Genomic DNA, 18,798 nt, shown 5'->3' with positions numbered 1-18,798 from the left:
AGGGAAGGGGGTTGCATTTTCTTTTTCATTTCAAGGGAGACTCCTGCCTTCCTTGGCAGACACCTGTCTTTCAAACCAAGATACCCTCCCAGAGCCACCGAACTTTCTGCAAAATCACTCGCCTCTCTGGTGACCCAAACAAAATCCCCTCTTAGGCCAGGCTTTGGTGACAGATTGTGTGTTACACCGTATACCAAAGCCGGTCCCTATCCTGCTGCAGTGTCCAGATTGCACCCCCGCAGCACACCTGTCCAGGCCCCTGCACTGCTCTCCCAGCACCACAAGCTCTGTATAACACTGGCTGCCAGCACAGCTCGGCAGGCAGCCCAACAGGGACAGGAAGATGGACAAGACGTCCCGCAGCCTCATGGGGCCGGGGAGCCACTGCCTGCAGGTGTGGGGGCATCAGGCACTGCCCGGCACTGAGCCCACAGCTGCCCCACAGCCTCAGCTTGGTCCCACACCTCCCCACAGGTCCCCAGCCAGTACCACTGGTCTTGCACTCTCGCATCTGGTCTTGGCACACCTCACCACAGAGAAACCCCCTTAAATCCTGGGTAGTAAGTGGACAAATCCAAATTCTCCTCTCTGGCTCCATAATGACTTGAGGAGGGGTGGGGGGGTGTAAGAACAATACCTCCCTGTTTTCCTTATGCTGGAAGCCGGGAATACAAAGGACCTGCAGCCAGTAAGGCAGTGAATATCCCGATCTTCACTGTTTCTCTTTTCTTTCCTAATCACATAGTCTCCCACTACTATTTGCCTTAAACATATTCCTCCACATTCTCCTTCAACCAATCCTTTCCCAAACCAACACCATCCATCCCCTACTGCTGAGACCGCTTCACAACTCCCCTTGTTGCTCCCTCTAGCCGTGGCTTGCTGAGACCCCTTCTCAACTTTCCCATACTGCCCTCTCTGGGCATCCATGTCCTTAACTACCTCTAGGAGAATGCGCAAACCATCTCAACATTCTCCCAAAGGACCCTTTGGAGGTATTTCAGGATCACCATCCCTATAGTCGAGACCCTTTCTTGACTTTCCTTTACTGCCCCCTATGGCGTTCTGTCATGTATTACTCCCTGAAGATCCCACTGTACTCACCAGTGAGATTTTCTGTGGTCCTTTCCTGTGGACTCTTCATGGACCCCCTCGGTCTGTCACTCATCTGTCTCCTGGACAGTCTCGAGAACCCAATCAATTTTTCTGCTGCTGGCCAGTGTTGAAGGGAGCTGATCACTGAAACTGGGTGAGGCACACCTCCAGGTCCCCTTGCCATGTGCCGCTCCCAGACGGTGGAAGGATCCCGGATGAGACCCCATCTTGTGTGGAAAAGCCACGCTTCGAAAAGCCAGTATCTACAAAGAAGACAGAGGAGTCCTGCAACTTTATTTGAGTAAAGGGAGAGAGTCCACTGGGGCATATGCCCGTGGGGTTTTCTCTCTCGAGGTTTTGGAGGACACAGCCTCCTTTTACTCTAAACTCCCGGCCGCATGTTGCCCTCTTGCTTTCCCCATCGGCTGAGGTACTAGGAAGGTACAGACTCCCGAACTGCCTACCACATATTCCCCCCTTGAATGTGTAATGTTCCCCCAAAGTTCAGAAACTCAGGCTTGTATGGACCCATTTGTCTGTTTCAGGAGTCAAACTGTCTGGGTTCTGTAAGAAACCTGTGGCTTGAAGTTGGTAGAGACATTAAGCCACATTTCAAAGACATTAACACTCATACTGACATGCAGAAAAGACTCCATTACTGGAATAAGTAGTAAAGTAGGTATGTTTATTCCAGCGCTGGGACACATGGGGGATAGTTCCTCCAAAGTCATGCGCGCCAGCAGCTGCATTCAGCTTGGTATGTATCGGGTTACAAGTTCCATATTCATTAAGTTTCCCAATATGCCTATACATATTCATTACCTAGCCCCGCCTGATATTACAATGAGCCCAAAAGTCATTTACATCCGCGTTGCGCTTGCACAGTGTCGTCTGGTGGTCATGGGCAGGGGTCTCTAGGATGAAATAAGAGTCTTCCTCAGATGAAGTAAAAGATCTTCCTCATCCTGAACTTTTCACCTTGCTTCCCTGCGCATGCTCTTTATGTCCCTGGCCCAAGTCCAAACTTCAAGACTGGTTTGAGTTAGTTTTCGGTTGAAAACAGGACCTTTGGTCAAGATTCCTTCCCTTTATCAATAGTCTTACATCTTCTCATCCTGCTTTGGTAGGCACAATAAGTGTTGAGCAAGCTGTATGCATTGCTTCTAACAACTTCCTAGCAAATAATTTAACCTCTGCTTCCCCATCCCCCCTGATTCAATACCCTCATCCATGGAATTGTTTGTAAAGACATTAGCACACATCTTTCCTATTAAGTCTCTCAGGAAAATTAATCCACAAACACCAGAGGTTTATGTCCAAAAAGGAGACAGAGGAGTCCTGTAACTTTGTTTGAATAAAGGGAGAAGTCAGGGGCATTTCCCATGGGGTCTCTCAAGTTGTTTGAGGATACAGCCTCCGTTTTATCCTAATTTCCCCACCGCATTTCCCTCTCTCTTTCCCCATTGGCTGAAGTACTTGAGACGTACAGACTTCCCAAATTGCCTAGTAAAGGCCCCCTTCTAATGTGTACCCCCCCCCTTTTTTTTTTTCTTTTTCCTTGTGTCTCTGTTCTTTTTCTCTTAATCCAGGGATTTATCGCAGTCTTGAGTGAGTAACAGTCTGTATCAATTAGTGGAATTCCTATGGCATTGATGGTTTCTCCCATTGCTTCTTTCACCTCTCAGTATCTGGCTTTATCTACAGCAGGCCCATGGCTTGTTTGTAAAGACACCCCCTTCTCATTCCTTTTAAAGTCCAACCATAAATTAGGTGCCAGAGTAGCAAGTACTTAATCAGGTATAGAACTTCGATAATACTTTTTTAAAGGTAAAGAATAGTAATTCTCACATCAATACCCAAGCTTATGATGTTCGAGGGGGCTGTCACTCAAAGGATATCACTTTTCAGCTTCATCTTTCCACAACTACACAGGAGAGGGCTCATACAGCAATCTGTCCTAAGCGTTTTGCAGAGCTGTTGGGCACCCACAGCACCACTAGCAGAAGAGAACGGCAGGGCCGCGCCAAGCCAGTGTCTGCACAGAACGCACAGTGGTGCCCAACACCCATTTTACAGCTGCAGAGGCCTCCCTGAGAGCCCTGTGCCGGACGTCAGGCCCGTGACAGCGCGCGTCCGCTCCTCGTTCCTCCGTCGTCCTCGTCCTCTCCACACTGCCATCCCACACATACCGTACCCTCCACCTCTCCCCTAGCCCCTTGTTTTGCCGGAAGGCCTTTGAGGCGCGGCCCCACGGCCATCTTGGGCAGTAGCGCGTGCGCAGTGCGGCTTGAGAGCAGGAGCGATGGGGCCGGGACAGAACAGCGCCTTGAGGGGTATGGCCGGCCGGGGGTGCGGGGTATGGCTGGCCGGGGGTTCGAGGTGTGACCCGATCGGGGGGCTGAGTGGGGCAGGGTTGGGGGCACGGGACCGCGCGCGGGCAGGACTGGGGGTGCCTCTCGGGAGCGGCTCCGCCTCGCGGCTCGTGCCCCGCCGGATCCCCGGGACAAAATGGCGGCCCCCCCCCCCCCCCCGGTCCCGCGGGATGCGGTTGGTCTGGAGGCGGTCGGTGGGATCCGCTCATCAATAAAATCCCTACTGCGGTTTCTGGGTGGGGGGGGGGATGCGGTGTGGTGGTTCGGCTTGAGGCTCCCCTCTTGCAACCCGTCCAACCCTACTGCTGTGTGAGGGCCCGGAGCCGCCGAGCGCCGCGCCGGGCCCGGCCCTTGTGGGTGCTTCGGCCCTCGCAGCGGGCTCTGTTGCTCTCCGGGTTTTATCTGTAGTGGGAACTGCCCATTTCAGACACCTCTGTTTTATTTTTGCCTTTCCACCTCTTTGAGTGAAAATTTCATGGAAACCTGTAGATTTCAGAGGTTTTGTCTACCCGATACTGTACAGTAGAGGTAACGGTGACATTTGCGCTGTGTAATGATTGACTTGAACTGTGCCTGAGATAGCGTTGTGTGTTTTAAATGCTTTAAATACTGCACAACCGGACAGGATGAAAGAATTGGGCTGGGTGGAGGATAGAATAGAGAGCTGAATTACCTAATTTTCTCTAAAAAATAAGCTTCACGTGCATGACTGGTTTCCACTTGTAAAGCTGCTCATGGTTTATATCCTTAATTCAGCAGGCAGATAGTTTGGGCTTGGGTTTTTTTCGGGGAGTGGGTGAGGGTGGAGACTGCTGGTACAGAGGATGGTGGCAAAGACTAGTGATGGCTGATACAGTGATGGAAGGCTATGCTTGTTAAAATAATCAAAGCCTTGAGGATGACTTGGTAATAGCTCGCATCCAGGTTGTGTTCCCAAGGGCAGCTTGCTGTCATTTATAATCATGCAAGAATTAGAAATTGAGCAGAAAAATTTTGTGGAGACGGGAGAAGAATATGCTCCTAAACAAACTGAAAATATCTAAGAAAAGCATGGGAGCAGCTGATGGGACTAGTCTGGAGGGTGCTCTGTTTAGGAGGAGACAGCATTAGGTTACTGTGATTTCTGACAAGATTAAACTTGATCAGTGCCTTGTGGCTGGCAGGTTACAGTTCTTCCTCCAGCTGGCATGTGGCTGATAAATTTTGAAAATCATTTATTCTCTACTGAAAACTAGACACCAGAAACTTTCCATATTTTTGTGAGATTTAATTCGTGGTAGCAGTGGGGGAGTTAATAGCTTCTGGGCATGTTTGCCCTTTGGAAGGCAGTGAGTAGCACAGGTAAGGCTTTTTGTTTGAGAGGTATGATTCTTTGCAGGTGTGGCCCCACACCAACCACAGATCTGATCATGGTGACTTGTCTTTTACTGCTTATTGGTGAAACCCAACAATCTTTTTCCATCAGGTAGCCTCTTTACCATACGGCTTCAGTTAAATTAAACCTGCCAGTCATAACCCCAGTTTTTGTGGATGCTGTGCCTGGTAGAAGTGATTTTGTTGGCTTGACTGCTTGGCTTTTACTGTTAGGCTTTTTGTGCATCCAGTTACCCTGGATGACTCTTCAGTGAGTATCATGTGTTTCTCCAGCATTGCCTTTTGTTGTGGGCAGTGACACTACTGGACTGTCATGAGCAACTCTTGCACAATGATAATCTCTTCATTGGCAACGAAATAAGGATAAAAATGCTTGAAAGTTACAAGCACTTCTAGAGACATAAAATACAGTTTTTCATGTCTTGAGTTATTTCTCTGTGACTTTTGAAAAACATAAATATTTTCTAAGCAGCAGAGGTGACTTGAAAATTGCCTCGTAGGACTCTCTTGGACTAACTTTGTCAGGGTGTAGCTCTCCCCCATATAGTTGCTAGAATGTAAATTGATCTGGGTTCTTAGCAAGGATCAAGGTGGAGGCAAGACCACTTCAGTTTCTTAGTGCCCTTCTCAGTGCAGATGGTAAATGTGTGTTTTCCTGTGGATAAAATCTCTCAGAGCTCTCTAGCAGATCCAAAAACTACTTCTGTAGCCTAGATCTGGAAACATCCGAAGCAATGTTACAGATGTTTAGAGAAATAAGAGAGGAGAAACTTTGATCTAAATCTCTTTCATTAGGATATGTCCAAAGAATACAGGAGACAATAAATCCCTGTCAGTGTCTTACTGCCATTCTCATCTTCTGGTTTTTTTTTTTGTTTACTTCTGTGCATTGCCTGCTCTCTTGGGACTTCACTCTTTGAATTTGTTTCCTTCTTTCCATTTCTCTTGCCATCTCTTCTCTCCTTTGTGTGTTAATTTTTCTGGCAATTTTAGCCAAACTTTTTTCCATTGTTTAGTGTTCACAACACAAAACCAATTTTTCTGCCATGTTACACAGGCCTGTTTCGTCTTGTCTTGTAACATTGTGGTTTTGTATTATGCCAGAATTGGGAGTTCTTTAATAATAACAGCTTAAAAGTTGCTCCTACTGCTTTTTATTTTAAGAATAAATAAAAACCCCTTGACACTCCACATCAGTGTCATTCTGTTAACAGATGCCTCATGCATGACCTTAAGAGTTTGGCAGCAAACTGTTGAATTGGCACCAGAGGTCTCTTGAAACAGTTCAGAGTATTTAAAATTATCTGAAAAATGTTCTTCTTCCAGGTGCATTTTATGGTTAAGTTAGTTAAAAAGATTAAATGGGTGTTCCAGCTTTTCCAGATCTGTATGTGAAACAAGACAAAACTTACTGCCTCTGAAACCCTGTAGGATGATTTAAGGGAGAGTCTATTGAATAAGTTCAAATATTTCTTCTAAATTTTCATGATATTTATTAAGGCAGTTCTGGAATTTAAAGAATAAGACTTCTTTAAATGTTTGGATTTAATGCATTATTGGTTGATACAATTTTCCATCCTGAAAGGGGAAAAGAGAAGTGGCTCCAGAGAAGTGATGAAAAAAGGTAATACAGTAGAAAAGACATTGCTCTGTTATAAGAAAGAATACCTGAAGCTATTATGTATACAACTTGCCCGTGTATGTAAAAGGTGACTCTGGCCCATGGGAGAAGAACTAGAGGATCACTGCATGATGAGATGACAATTTAATTCATGATCTCTGTTTGTTGAGCTGGATCTGATGTGCACGGTTATGGGGGATGGCCCAAGGGATGTCAGAGGGATCTGGGTTGGCTGCAGATGTGCAGAACAGCTCTTCTGAATGTGCTGCTGAATTTTAGTACAGACTTCTCTTGATTGTAGTGAGGCACAGAAATATTACCAATTTTTTTTTTCCTCTTTTCATTTGCTAAGTTGACTTGGACTTTTGGATAGGTACAAGTAAAGATGAGCTTCCTTAAGGTGCAGCACCTTAAAAGGTGCTTCAGTTACAGGAGCCGTCTATGGTCTTCATTAAAGTCATTCTTTCCCCTTAGATTTCATAAGAGAATGGATATGGTCCCCCTGTCCCCTCATCACTTATTTAAAATGTAGGTGAAGATTTGATCCATTGGCAGTGCCTCGGTAGAAGCTTGGGCAATCCTTGTAGTTGCTGCTTTCCTGGAAACCACGCAATGAGCAGTCCTCGGTTTTGCTTTTGCTGTTGTAGCTGCACTTGACATTTCATCAGGGGTCACTTCCAAGTTGTCAGCTTGTCCCCTGAGCTTGCTGAGCACCTCCTCCTGCCACAGCCCTGCTCCCGTGAGACAGGGCAGGGATCCTGCAGTGGCTTTTCTTGAGAGCTGCTGTCTTGGATTTAAACTGTAGCTTTTCTTTTGATTAGTTTGGGCTGTTGTGCTAAATTAAAGCAGATTTTCATAGAATCCTCTCTTAAATTTCATTTCCTCACTTCTTTATCAAAATTAGCGCATTACTCTGGCTACTCTGGGGAATAAAGGGTGAAAACTCACTGGATGAATATAAAACAGCATTCACAACATGGTTTCTGGGGCTTTGATTGTTTTAAGGAGTTGGGGAGTAGGAAAACATGCCTGCCCTAAATTCTTCCATGTTAAAGATGATTTTCTGTATCTTAATATCACTTTACTGTTACAGGAAGGGTTTGTCACTCGTTTACAGGGGAGGTCTCAGTGTATGTTGGTCTTTTATGTGTCATTTACTAAGAAAATGAACTCTGAAGGATTTCTGTATCTTTTACTCCTTTAGTAAGACTCTAAAGAAGTGCCTGCCTTCCCTGATCCTTCAGAGCTGCAGACACTGTGCAGGTAGTTGTCTAATTCCACATGTTGCTACAGCCAGATGCCTGTGGGTCGGTGTGGTGCCTATGAGCTAACACAGTGTTTTAGCTGAGGAAAGAGCTTGGTATAGATTTTAGGAAAGTCTCTGGACCAGGGACAGAAAACCTTGATACTTTTAGTCCAAGCTCACAGTGGAAATACAGCAAGTCGGTCATGGAAAGTAGCAAGAACTAACAAAGGTTTTTGTTTATTCCTAGACTTGAACGTAGTGATGTCTTTTGCTCCAAAGATGCCATCTGGCTTAGCATCTTACAAATCCAATTGAAACATAGGACAGGATAGAAATTCCCCACTGGAGACTGTTCTAATTTTATTAAGTTCGGTAAATGTGCTAAAATTTAAATTCCTGTTTATTTGTCTGTAAACAGAACTCGCAGTACATGTGTATGTAGAAGTGGTGGATAAAAAGCAAAGAAAGAACAGCCACTTGTTACTCTGAGACAAAACAACTGGGGCTGGTGCTGCAACCCGAACCTTTGGGCCAAAGTCCAGCATATTTTCATGAAGCAGGGAGAAAACAATAGAGCCACAAAAAAGTTGGAAAACTTCTTGCAGGAATGGATGTTATACTAAGAAAGACTGCAAAAGTTGTGTTGGTAAATAAAGGGAGGAAAAGTGAAGATGAGAAGTGGTAGAAAGAGGATTTTTAAATGAAAGTTGTCTTATGGAGATTCAGGACTTAATCTAGTTAAAATAAACATGTGCTATGATTCTTAAACATAATCATTTTGGATCCTTGTTCTTTCCTCTATACCACAGTAGGGATTTAATCGAAGATGGCTTTTGTTACTGGTGGTAGTATATTTAGTAATTTCCCCATTGCCAAACAACTGGTTTTAGTTTTTTTAGTTATAAGATGCATTTTATTAAAAGCTACTCAGCACCCATGCCTTGGGGGGGACAAACCTGGTTTTGGGTTGTTGGTGCTGACTGTTCTTCTTTAGTGACTTTCTTGCAACTGAAACAAACAACACAGTTTTTTTGCTGCTACAGGATGTACTTACCTGATTTAATATCTGAACTTTGAAATCATGTACTACTGATGTTGATATGAGAGTATGCTAAATAGAAGAGTGAAAAAAAACCTAAACCAAAACCAAACCTAAAACAAAAACATGAAAACTCTTGCCAGGTTAATTCTCACCCTTGTGTAGAAAGGACTTGGGTGAAACAGATCTCTGATCAACAGGAAAGAACATGTTAACTAGGTGAGTGTCAAAGGAAAATACTCTTCTAAAGTAGAGAGTTATTACTACAGAACAAAAAGATCTGTTGGAAAGTAAAAAGGTGTTGCTGCAAGCATAAAGACATTTACTGCTTAGTAGTTTTGATAGAATGTTGTATTCAAAACCTGATAGTTTCTTGTTTTTTCTTCTTTTATTCTAGTTGAATGGATTGCTGCAGTGTCCTTAGCTGCTGGAGCAGCTGCTGTTGGATATCTAGCTTACAAAAAATTTCTCTCTAAAGACAAATGCTGCAAAGCAATGGTGAATCCCCATATCCAGAAGGATAACCCCAAGATAGTCCATGCCTTTGATATGGAAGATCTGGGAGACAAGGCTGTGTACTGTCGTTGTTGGAGGTCTAAGAAGGTAAGAGAAGAGTGAATGGTCCAGTGTTGTTCATGTGCATGCATCTTTCAGCAAAACTATTTTTAAACTGCTTTATTTAGAGGAAACTAATCTCTTTTCACCTAAACTATTCTGCATTGAGATGTAGCAGTATTCTGATCTGTAGAGCTATGCAGATCTGTGCTGATGCTCAGAGTAAAGCCTGCAGATCAATGCTAATAATGAACAAAATGTTTTTGTAGCTCTGAAGAAGACCTCTTGAAAAGAAAGCAACTGTCTGGAGCATGGTCATGAATGACAGATACCATTTTGTGTGCTACCTGTGCTAATACTGAGGCTTATCCAAAACTATTGGCCTGTTGCCAGTAGGAGCTCAGGAAACATAGTCTGTGAGGACCTTAAGCACCTTTTTTTGGAGAAAGTTGGAAGCTTAGAAAGTATCTTGCTACTAGTACATGGTGTATGCCAGTGCAATCACAGTGGCATACTTTAAGCTCCTATTTTTGAGCAACTAAAAGCTGGGCCTAAATAGTGATCCAGTTTGCTTGCATTTGAAGTTGGGTTGCCTCAATTGCCTTAAGTTAGTGGTAATCTACCCTCTCAATAACAGTATCTCAGATTTAAATCTGATCTTAGAGGTGTGTGATACCTGATGTAGCTGAGATGTTTATACTTTATCTATAATGGTAGTATAATGGGATCTGTAATGAGAGAAAGCAAGATTGCATGATTAATCCTGTCCATTTACCACTGGTGCACAATTAAAAGCTTTTTTAGAGGATGCCAATGTGTGGAGACTGAAATAATACAGAACTTCAAAGCCAGGTAACTGCCTTGAAATCTAGCTCTCTCTCCTCCAGGGAGGTGAATATTCAACTTCTCAAGTCTTAAACATTGGTCTTATTAGGCCAAACTCAGCAATTTCCAGATGCTGTAACTTCTGGTTCTTGCTGTTGTCAGATTTGACTTCATTACCTTCCAGGTAGCTCAGGAGCTTACACATTTGTACCTTAATTTGGTTTTACAATGTAACACTGCTAAGGATTAAACAGCATTATGATTTGATTCTGAAATAGTCTTGTGGAGGTGGCCTTGTCTTATTTATTGTCTGGAGTCTGAACTGAAAAAACCCCACTTGAAGCCTGGTGTTTGTGCTTTCTGTTTCCTATTCAATCTTCTAAACAGAAATGGAAGATAGTGTCTGGTTCTACTGGTTGCATTGCAGCTCCTGCCAATTGTTTGCTATTGTTTGATATTACCCTTTCTTTAGTGTGAAATAAAAACCTTAAGAAGTACATTTTGGCATATGTTTAAGGGGTGTTGTCAGTTTAGGAACATATTGCCCTACTGAGTTAGAATAGAAGTAGATGAGGCTATAATGAGTACGTTTTTAGAATTCTGATCTGAAAGGTCTTGTAAAGGCATTGAGGAGGTCAGTGGAAATTTTGGAAGGCATTTGTTTTCTTTTACTGCTGTTGAACGATGAGTATTTTAGTCAACATGTTCCACTTCAAAGGCTGTAGTTTCCAGTTTTGTTGCCTTCCTCTTGCCTTGATGGGCTGACCTTGCAGCATGGGTAGCATAACCTTTATTATGGTTTGTGTGCTTCTCATATTTATTATTGCCAGGCAGTAATAAAATACATCATTCTCACATGCTTGTCATCTTTGGAAGTTGTCAGCTGGCATTATCTGGCTCTTATAGTTCTCAAACTGTTAAAATTTGTAATTACATGGTGTCAGAATGTGGAATGTGTGTGTTTTCAATGCAGGAATTACAGTTACTTCAAATGCATTAAGTATCTGCTGTGTTTTTGTTAAATAGGTGCATATAAAGGCTAGAAGAAATGTCCTTTTGTATAACTATGTGCACTTCTCATGAGATTCAGGCTCACCTGAGGCATGAGGTTGGTAGAACCAGTAGCATTGGGAACTACAGAATGTTTCTGTTGCACTGATGATGTGCATGCACTTAGAGCTGACCCTGCATGGTGTTCCTCCTCTACAGGGAATAACAAAACAGTTGGACTATACCAGAGTATTTTGGAGTAACTCTTGAAAAAAGAGCAGGATTATGTGCAGTTGTTTTTGTTTGGGTTTTTTTTTTCTGAAATAGTGCACTTAAAAGGCTTTTGTGCTGGCCAAAGTCTCTGTGGAAGGTATGTGTTTTAAAAAACCACATGTGGTATATTGAAGTAAGTTTGTCTTGGCACGTAATTTTCTGTTAATAATAAATGGGTGGTTCTTTGAATGACCCTTTTCTATTCAGTGTTGTGCTCTGCAGGAACTTAATAGTTGTCCAGTTTAGTGAAATAACCCAGTGCTCAAACTTACCAGTGTAGAGGCAAGAATTTTGTCTTTAAACTGTAATTAAAGTTAGAAAACTTGTTTTCTTACTTGTCTTCATTTTTTGGTATGAGTTGGGGGAGGGGGGAGTTAATGTGCTGTCTTTTTACAATGACCTCCAGCCTCTGTGTCTTCCAGAGAAGTATTAGTCCCCAGGTTGTGGGTTGAGGAGTACTGCTGCAGACTATCAGCAGAAATAGTGATAGAGAATCCAGACGTGTTCAGTGTCAAGAGAAATCAGCTCAGCTGTCCAGATTACTGTACAGTTCCCCTGCGGTTTGAGCTTTGGCCACTATTGCTAGTCTGCTTTGTTCTTAATCAGGGATGAACACATTGTGTCATGGCCAATATCCATCTATGCAGTATCTGGTCTTCAACGTGACCAAGTGGGTGTTCTGGAAGAGTGGTGTTTGGTTTGGTGTTTTTTCCTGAGAAGCTTAAGTCTGGTGTACCAGGCCCTGAGAGCCAGTGTTCTGAGACCAGCTGACCAGTAGGATGAATTCAGTGCAGTCACCATTGGTAGCTGTTAAAGATGTCTGGATGCTATCTGAACCTAGGAATCCCACCATTCTTGTTGATTGAAAACTAGAAGTGATGATGTTCCTGTAGCTGGACTTTGGGTTGCCTCCTTCGGGCTTGTGAGATGTTAATGTCTGATGGAAGCTGTGTTGTTGCTTCTGTAAAGACCAGTGGACTGTGGTGTTGCATGGAAAAACAACTGGCCCAGGAACATCTGCTGTTGAAAGCTGGTCAGTGTCCCACAAACATACATTCCTGTTCGCTCAGATTTTGTCCAAGTATCTGTCACTACTTACTCATTGAGTCACAAGTGACTAGTGGGATGAGAAAGTTTCTGCATGAATCAGCTTACATAAGCATTCTCTGAATTTGAGGTTTCTTTATTCAGAAATATCTCCTGCCATCTTTAGCATAGGTTTTGACACTTCATTACTGTGAAAAACCAGAAGAAACTCCCACACCTCACCTCTCTTCTTCCCTCCCAACGCTACCCTACAGACCAGGTGGAGTTATTTTTAAAGCTCTGTTTATTGTTTCATTGTATTGGTTTTGTGCAGTACTTTGAAATCTTTTATTCTAACTAAGCATGGGTTATAGGGTATTAACCTTTTTCAAAGGCTGTGACTGAAGTAGGAACATTGAAATCAGAATGTTGAATAATGACTGTGACAGTACTGCAAGAGAACAGTGCTGTTGCAAAGGCAAAAGCTGACTAATGCCCATCTTAGAGTCTCACTACTTGAAAGCAAACAAAATTGTAACTGAATGCAAAATATTGATGTGTGATTTCTATGATCGTCTCCAGAGCTTCCTGTGCAGAGGAGGTGTAGCTCTGAAAATGCATCCTTGAGAAGTGATGGGGTCCAACCTCACTCTCACTGCCTCACAGAATGTCTTTTGGCTCTTCCGTGTGATAAGAGCTGCCCAGGAGCAGTAGTTATCACTGCTCTGCGACTTGAGCAGTTAGAGCTGCTAATGGAGTCCCTGTAATTCTTGCTGTGACCAGCCTGTTTTAGGGTGTGGTTTGTTTGGGGTTTTTTAATGGAACAAACACATCTTCAAATTGCTTTCAAATGATGTGGCTCTTAAGGCCAGCACTGAGAAAGCTTGGGGCAAGGTTGAGAGTAAGGTACTCCAGGTAGGTTACAGCTGAAGGTCTGCTCGGGCTGTAGTTTCTTTCTGCTCACCTGATGCAGGAACACCAAACAAAGTGGAGTTTGGTGGCTGCTTTTTTAGAACAAGCCTCTTGTCTGCTCTGCACTAACAAGGATAAAGCTAGTGTTCAGCCAAAACTCAGGGAGACCTGAGATGGTGGCATAAAAGTTGTGGTCTGTGGTTTCAGTGGATTTAATGAGAAAATGCCTAATAAACTTTCAGCCTAGATTCTTAGTTCTGATTCTGGATGTACTTTAGATGTGTTTATTCTTTCTTTTTTCAGTTCCCACTGTGTGATGGCTCTCACACAAAGCACAACGAGGAAACTGGCGACAACGTTGGGCCTCTGATCATCAAGAGGAAGGAGGCGTAGAGTGGACAGTAGAAGCTACAGAATCAATGTCTGACAAATCCTCTGCTCTCTTGTAGCTGGGGGAAAAAAACCACAAATTCTTTGTCATATCACTGAAGACTTCCCAATGTAGTATATACATCAGACTTCAGCATGTATATTTTCTCTGGTGCTTGTTGTCTTTCAATCACTACAATGCATAATTTACTAAGTAGTCATGGTTTAAATTTTTTGTCCTGTAAAGTGTGTGTACCCTCTCACTGAGTGTGAAGCTAAAATGATGCACAGAATGTACTTCATCAGGAAATAGGTATTATTTTCAAATACATGTGTATTGAAACGTAGATACTAAAATCCTGGAGAGGTTTGAAAGTCACAGAGCTGGATAGATGTCCATGTAGAAGGCAGTGGCAGGGAAGAAATCACAGTCCCATCTTAATCTCTGATTATGCTACATTCTCTGCAGGTGTCACATTTGGCCTGTTACACTACTGTGCTCTGTGGCTTCTGTAAAAGAACAAATTCAAAATTGCTAGCTATGGACAGGCAACAGAAAAGGCTGAAAGTAAGATGGGGCTAGAGGGCAACTTTACCTTTGCTTTGCAGCAGCATTGAAATTTGACCCTACTTCCATTTGGTATCAAGAAAATACTATCCAAATTGCAGACCTGTATTTAGAGTAGGATTAGGAAAATGGTCTCTGAGAGCTTTCTTAATAGATGAGTGAAATGACACAAAGCGCTTCAAGAGTGATGAGCAGGGGGTGGCAGGGTTGTTTTTGCTGCTAGAAAGCCTTAGTTTCACTTGCAGTCTTGCAGTGAAGCCAACTTCCCCAGACAGGATGCTTCTGTGGGGTGGCTATGCTGATTAATTCCAGAAGCTAAAATAAAAACTAAAACCCCACCCATCATCACCATCTGCTTCACCATTGCACTGGCTGGTTCTGGAAAGCTCTTCCCGATGAGAAGGGAGGAGGCACATCTTTCTTACTATGTGGCCTTAGGCTCTATGTGTCTTAACTCCTGCCTCCCTGGGCTGCTAATGTGGTTCAGCTGATTTAAAAAAAGAAATCCTGGCATGGACAAAGAATGGCTTTGGAAATAGAAACAAGGAGGGAGGGAAGGATGTCAGAGAGAGCTCTTACCCTCCTTACCCATGACACTTGTCTTCTTGTCTGGCATGGTTGCATTAATGGCTGTCATGTTGGATTCCTTAAATAGCTTTGATTTATTAACATGCATATAACTACAAAACCCAAAGAGTGGGGCAGCAGGGGGCAATTTTGTACTAAACCCAGTCCATTAGTGTAACTGCAGCCTGCATAAGATTGAGCTCTGAATGTCCTGGGACAGAAACTACCTCAGGGCTAGATGAAAGGCCTTGTTAAGAAGCTTACATTTTAGCCTAGACCCTTAGGGATTCTTCAAATGATCGGGGCAGGAGAGGTTCTATTTATTTTATTAAGAGTGGTTGGTACAACTGGTTAAAACTGAAGATGTTTTGCATAGTCTCTATGTGAGACTTTCAGAGGCTGAGGTCTTGGCCAACTGGTCTGAATTTGGGCAGAAGGCACAAAAAGTAAAGAAGGAAGCACAGGTAGAGAAGGGGTTTGCAGGTGGAGTGTCAGAGTAAGGGCACTACTGTCCAAGAGACCTCTATTTGAAAGAAGTTGCAGTCAAATATGTCAGTTTGTCTTTCATGTCTGTCTTGAGTGTGAATACACTTGATATTTTTTACTTTGCTGAGTACTAATGCGTATGGAAAGTTGTTATAACCTTAAATTATCAAATACATTGCTTTTATCCAAAGCAAAGTAACTTCTGTATTATTAGAACATGACACTGGATATTTCTGTATTTTTGTCAAATTACACATTCGAGCTCATCTTAATCTCAAGGCTGTAAAGTCTGTGTTATCATGGGTATGCTCTTTGTTTAGTGCTGTACAGCAGTGCTGCTGTAGTCACGAACCTGTGTCGGGTGGATTTTTCTTCTGAGACTCCTTTTCCATCAAAGCCTGTCTACTCCTGAAGGAATAGAAATTCAATGTTAATGGTCTGAGAAATGAAGTCCTGAGGTTTCAGATGAGTCTCCTGAGTCATAAAACTATTTTGTGGAGTTTGCCAATAAAATATTGCCAGGAGTTCGGGTGTCAGGGAAGTGGGCGCCATGGAAAGTTTTTTTCCTGGGAAGCAAAGTTGCAGAAGCAGAGTCTGTGTTGATTTAAATCCTGGTGACTTTTGTTTTGGAGAAGTGTTGCATTTCTGAATGTTGATTTGAGTGTTCTTAATTAGAACACCCTTAATTGAGATCTTAATTAGAGGCACGTACGATTCCTGTACTGTACCTTATTTATGCAAGCTGTTTGAATGTGATGAGAAGAGAAACTTGGATTTGAGGAAACAAACTTACCAAGCAGTCTCAATGAGCATCACAGAGAACGCTTCATTTTTTCTTAGTACCATAATAGGTCACCATGTTCTAATGGGCAGAGTGCTTGACTGTTTCAGTGTTTTCCTAAGTCTCTTTCTTTAGTGCTTTCCTCAAATAATCTCTAGAGTATGAATTGCATTGGTTAGATTTCTACCAAGTTAAAACCATAAAGAAATGATGCAAATGTGCAGTTTTCACCTCACATTGAAACTCCTAATAAAAATGTGGTACAAATCCTTCAAAAATTAAAGCAGAGAAGAATCCTTGCTGCAGAGTAAAACTATTTCTGCTCCTCACTGTTATTTTCAGCATGTAAGTGTTGGGAAGGTCAAGAAATTAAAGTACTGATTCTTAAGTAATTGAATGTAACTCATCAAAATAGTGTGAATGTCAGGTATTTGAGTGCTTCTACATTCAGGATCCTTGAAGGGGAGAGGCTGTCAGTTACAGATACTTCCTGCAGATTTCGTTGGGGCACTGTTAGTCTGCAGGCTGAGGAGGTGGTGGAGGCCAGCAGCTAGCACTGCAGCTATGCTGCTCCACCGGATGGAAACAGAGGCCATGCAATGGGGCCTCCATCAGGGCAGTGCTGGTCTAGGGGCTTTCTCTACAGCCATGGATTTAAGGGATTTCAGCAGCAATGCTGGCTGGCTGAGCCCAGGCAGCTGGAAGTGCTGCATAGATATGTTGGGGACAAAGCAGCTTTTCATGCCCAGAGCCTCATGCACTTTGAGTCCAGGAGTTGTATTGCCAGTTCCCTGACAGCGAGCTGCAGAGCTCACCACAAGCCCTGCTAAAACTACCATTTTATTGCAGTTTGGGGCTTGTTCTGATGCTGTTGGGGTCTGTAAAACTTACCTTGTGCAATTGTGTAGGAGTTAGACTTGGATTTTCCTTTCAGTGTAATGCAACTAAAGACATGGAAATATGAGTCACTGCTGTATCACAGTTGCTCACTCCCAAGAAACGGAAGAACATTTTATAATAGGAAGGATAAGAATGTAGGCATGAAACTAAACATTGGTGTTGCAGAGGAACCTTGTCAGCTGACTTCTCCTTAGCCACCCTGGACATGGAAGTCTCATGCTAAATTTGGCTTTCGTTTCAACTCCTAAAGCTTCAAGGCTGACAAAACCCATGCTGAGCCCTGACTGGATTAGGTGGATGAACACAGTCTCCCCCTTGCCTGTGGGCAGAGAGAGGATGCCCAACACCATGGCCAGGAGGCCAAATTTATGGGTGTTCACCATTGCTATTTCAGCCCAGGCAGAACATTTCATGCAGATCTGCGCTGACACATATTCAGTCCAGCAGTGTCGGATGCCTGTTCCCCCAATTGCTCTCTGCATCCAGGCTTGTTCTGTTGTCGTTTTCTTGCATTGATGAGTGGCTTCTTTGCACTGTCAGAATAATTTTCCTAGAGCCATGATTAATTTAGAATGGGTACCAGGGGCTGCTGCTTGAAGCTCTCTGTTGCTTGTTTTCTATAGTTGTTGGGGTGTGTAGTGCATTTCTTGACAGGATGATTTCCAAGCTGCCTGATACAGAGGCTAATGCAGAGAGCCGCTGAATAAAAACTAAATAATTTAAAAATAAACAGACAAATTTGTGAAGAGAAAGAAGAAGAGGAAAAGAGCGAAAAAAAATGTGGTGGATGGGGGGGAGCATAAGCTAGAGAAGACTTACCATCATGTAACAGTACTACATGGTAGGAAAAAGGGATAAATCAAATGACACAATGTTATGTTGCTTTTCATTATACACCTTAATAGAGCCAAGCATAAGAAGTATAAAGTGGCAGTTCTATTAGCCAAACCCATGCTTCTCAGAGGTGAAGGGGTTATGTGTTTGAGCAGACATCTGTTATTGGGGTTTTTCTTCCTCAACTGTGAAATCCTGCAGTACTGGACAGAAAAAAAACATACACCCGTGCAGTGGGTCCTGTTAGCAGTCTCCTGTTCCTCCACACCCCACTTTGTAAGCTGTTTAATTAGATGTGCAGTTGTAATAAATAGAAGGAGTATTTACTGGTATGCCTCCAGAAGTCAGTAAAATCACAGTAGGTGTACAGGACTAGCAAAGCAGAATGCAGTCCACCTTTCCCATATGCAGTTTGGACTGGTAAGAAAGGATTTATCTGGCTTCTCAAGCAACTTCTGTTTCCTTCAATATATAGAAGCTGCAAAAAGGTCTCGCATAAGCACAGATAGATCATGTCTCTTGTTATGTTTTTCCCAGCTGAATACTCAACCATCCCTCTTTTCCTATTTGATATGGCACTGCCCTTAATCCACTCTGTTCTGCATCCTTTTTGTCATGCAGACTGCAGTTTTCTTTCACTGTTTTTTATGTGTGGCAGACTTACACCAAAAAAAAAGTGCCTTCTCCTCTCCAGGAGCAGCCTGTGCAAAAAAGTTTCCTGAGCATCCCAGAAATTACAGCTTTAATGTGTAAAGCATTCAAAAATCAGTTGAGTTAGCTGGCAACAGGCAGCAAAATGAGTGATACGGTCACTGACTGCATAACTTTTCTCAAATACTTTTCTACAGCTGGCAAATATCACCATACATGGGTAAGACATGTTCAAGATGCACTGTCTGTTCACTGCCAGGACTCTTGCTCAAGATTTGGGTACCAAAACAACAGCCAGCACAGACTTCCACTGC

General features: G+C 43.1%; 1 protein-coding gene across 1 annotated transcript; it reads left to right on the top strand.

The window, feature by feature from the left end:
- The first annotated feature begins 3,321 nt into the window (after nucleotides 1–3,321).
- CISD1 (CDGSH iron sulfur domain 1) lies at nucleotides 3,322–18,159 on the top strand. Its single transcript, XM_010408660.4, has 3 exons — nucleotides 3,322–3,428; nucleotides 9,145–9,350; nucleotides 13,632–18,159. Exons 1-3 carry the CDS (start codon nucleotides 3,398–3,400, stop codon nucleotides 13,719–13,721), a joined length of 327 nt encoding a protein of 108 aa, XP_010406962.1. The 5' UTR covers nucleotides 3,322–3,397; the 3' UTR covers nucleotides 13,722–18,159.
- The last annotated feature ends 639 nt before the right edge of the window (nucleotides 18,160–18,798 follow it).

The sequence above is a fragment of the Corvus cornix genome, chromosome 6, assembly GCF_000738735.6.
Source record: "Corvus cornix cornix isolate S_Up_H32 chromosome 6, ASM73873v5, whole genome shotgun sequence".
NCBI lineage: Eukaryota > Metazoa > Chordata > Aves > Passeriformes > Corvidae > Corvus > Corvus cornix.
The sequence above is the reverse complement of the archived record's forward strand: the minus strand, read 5'-3'. Positions and strand labels throughout refer to the sequence as shown.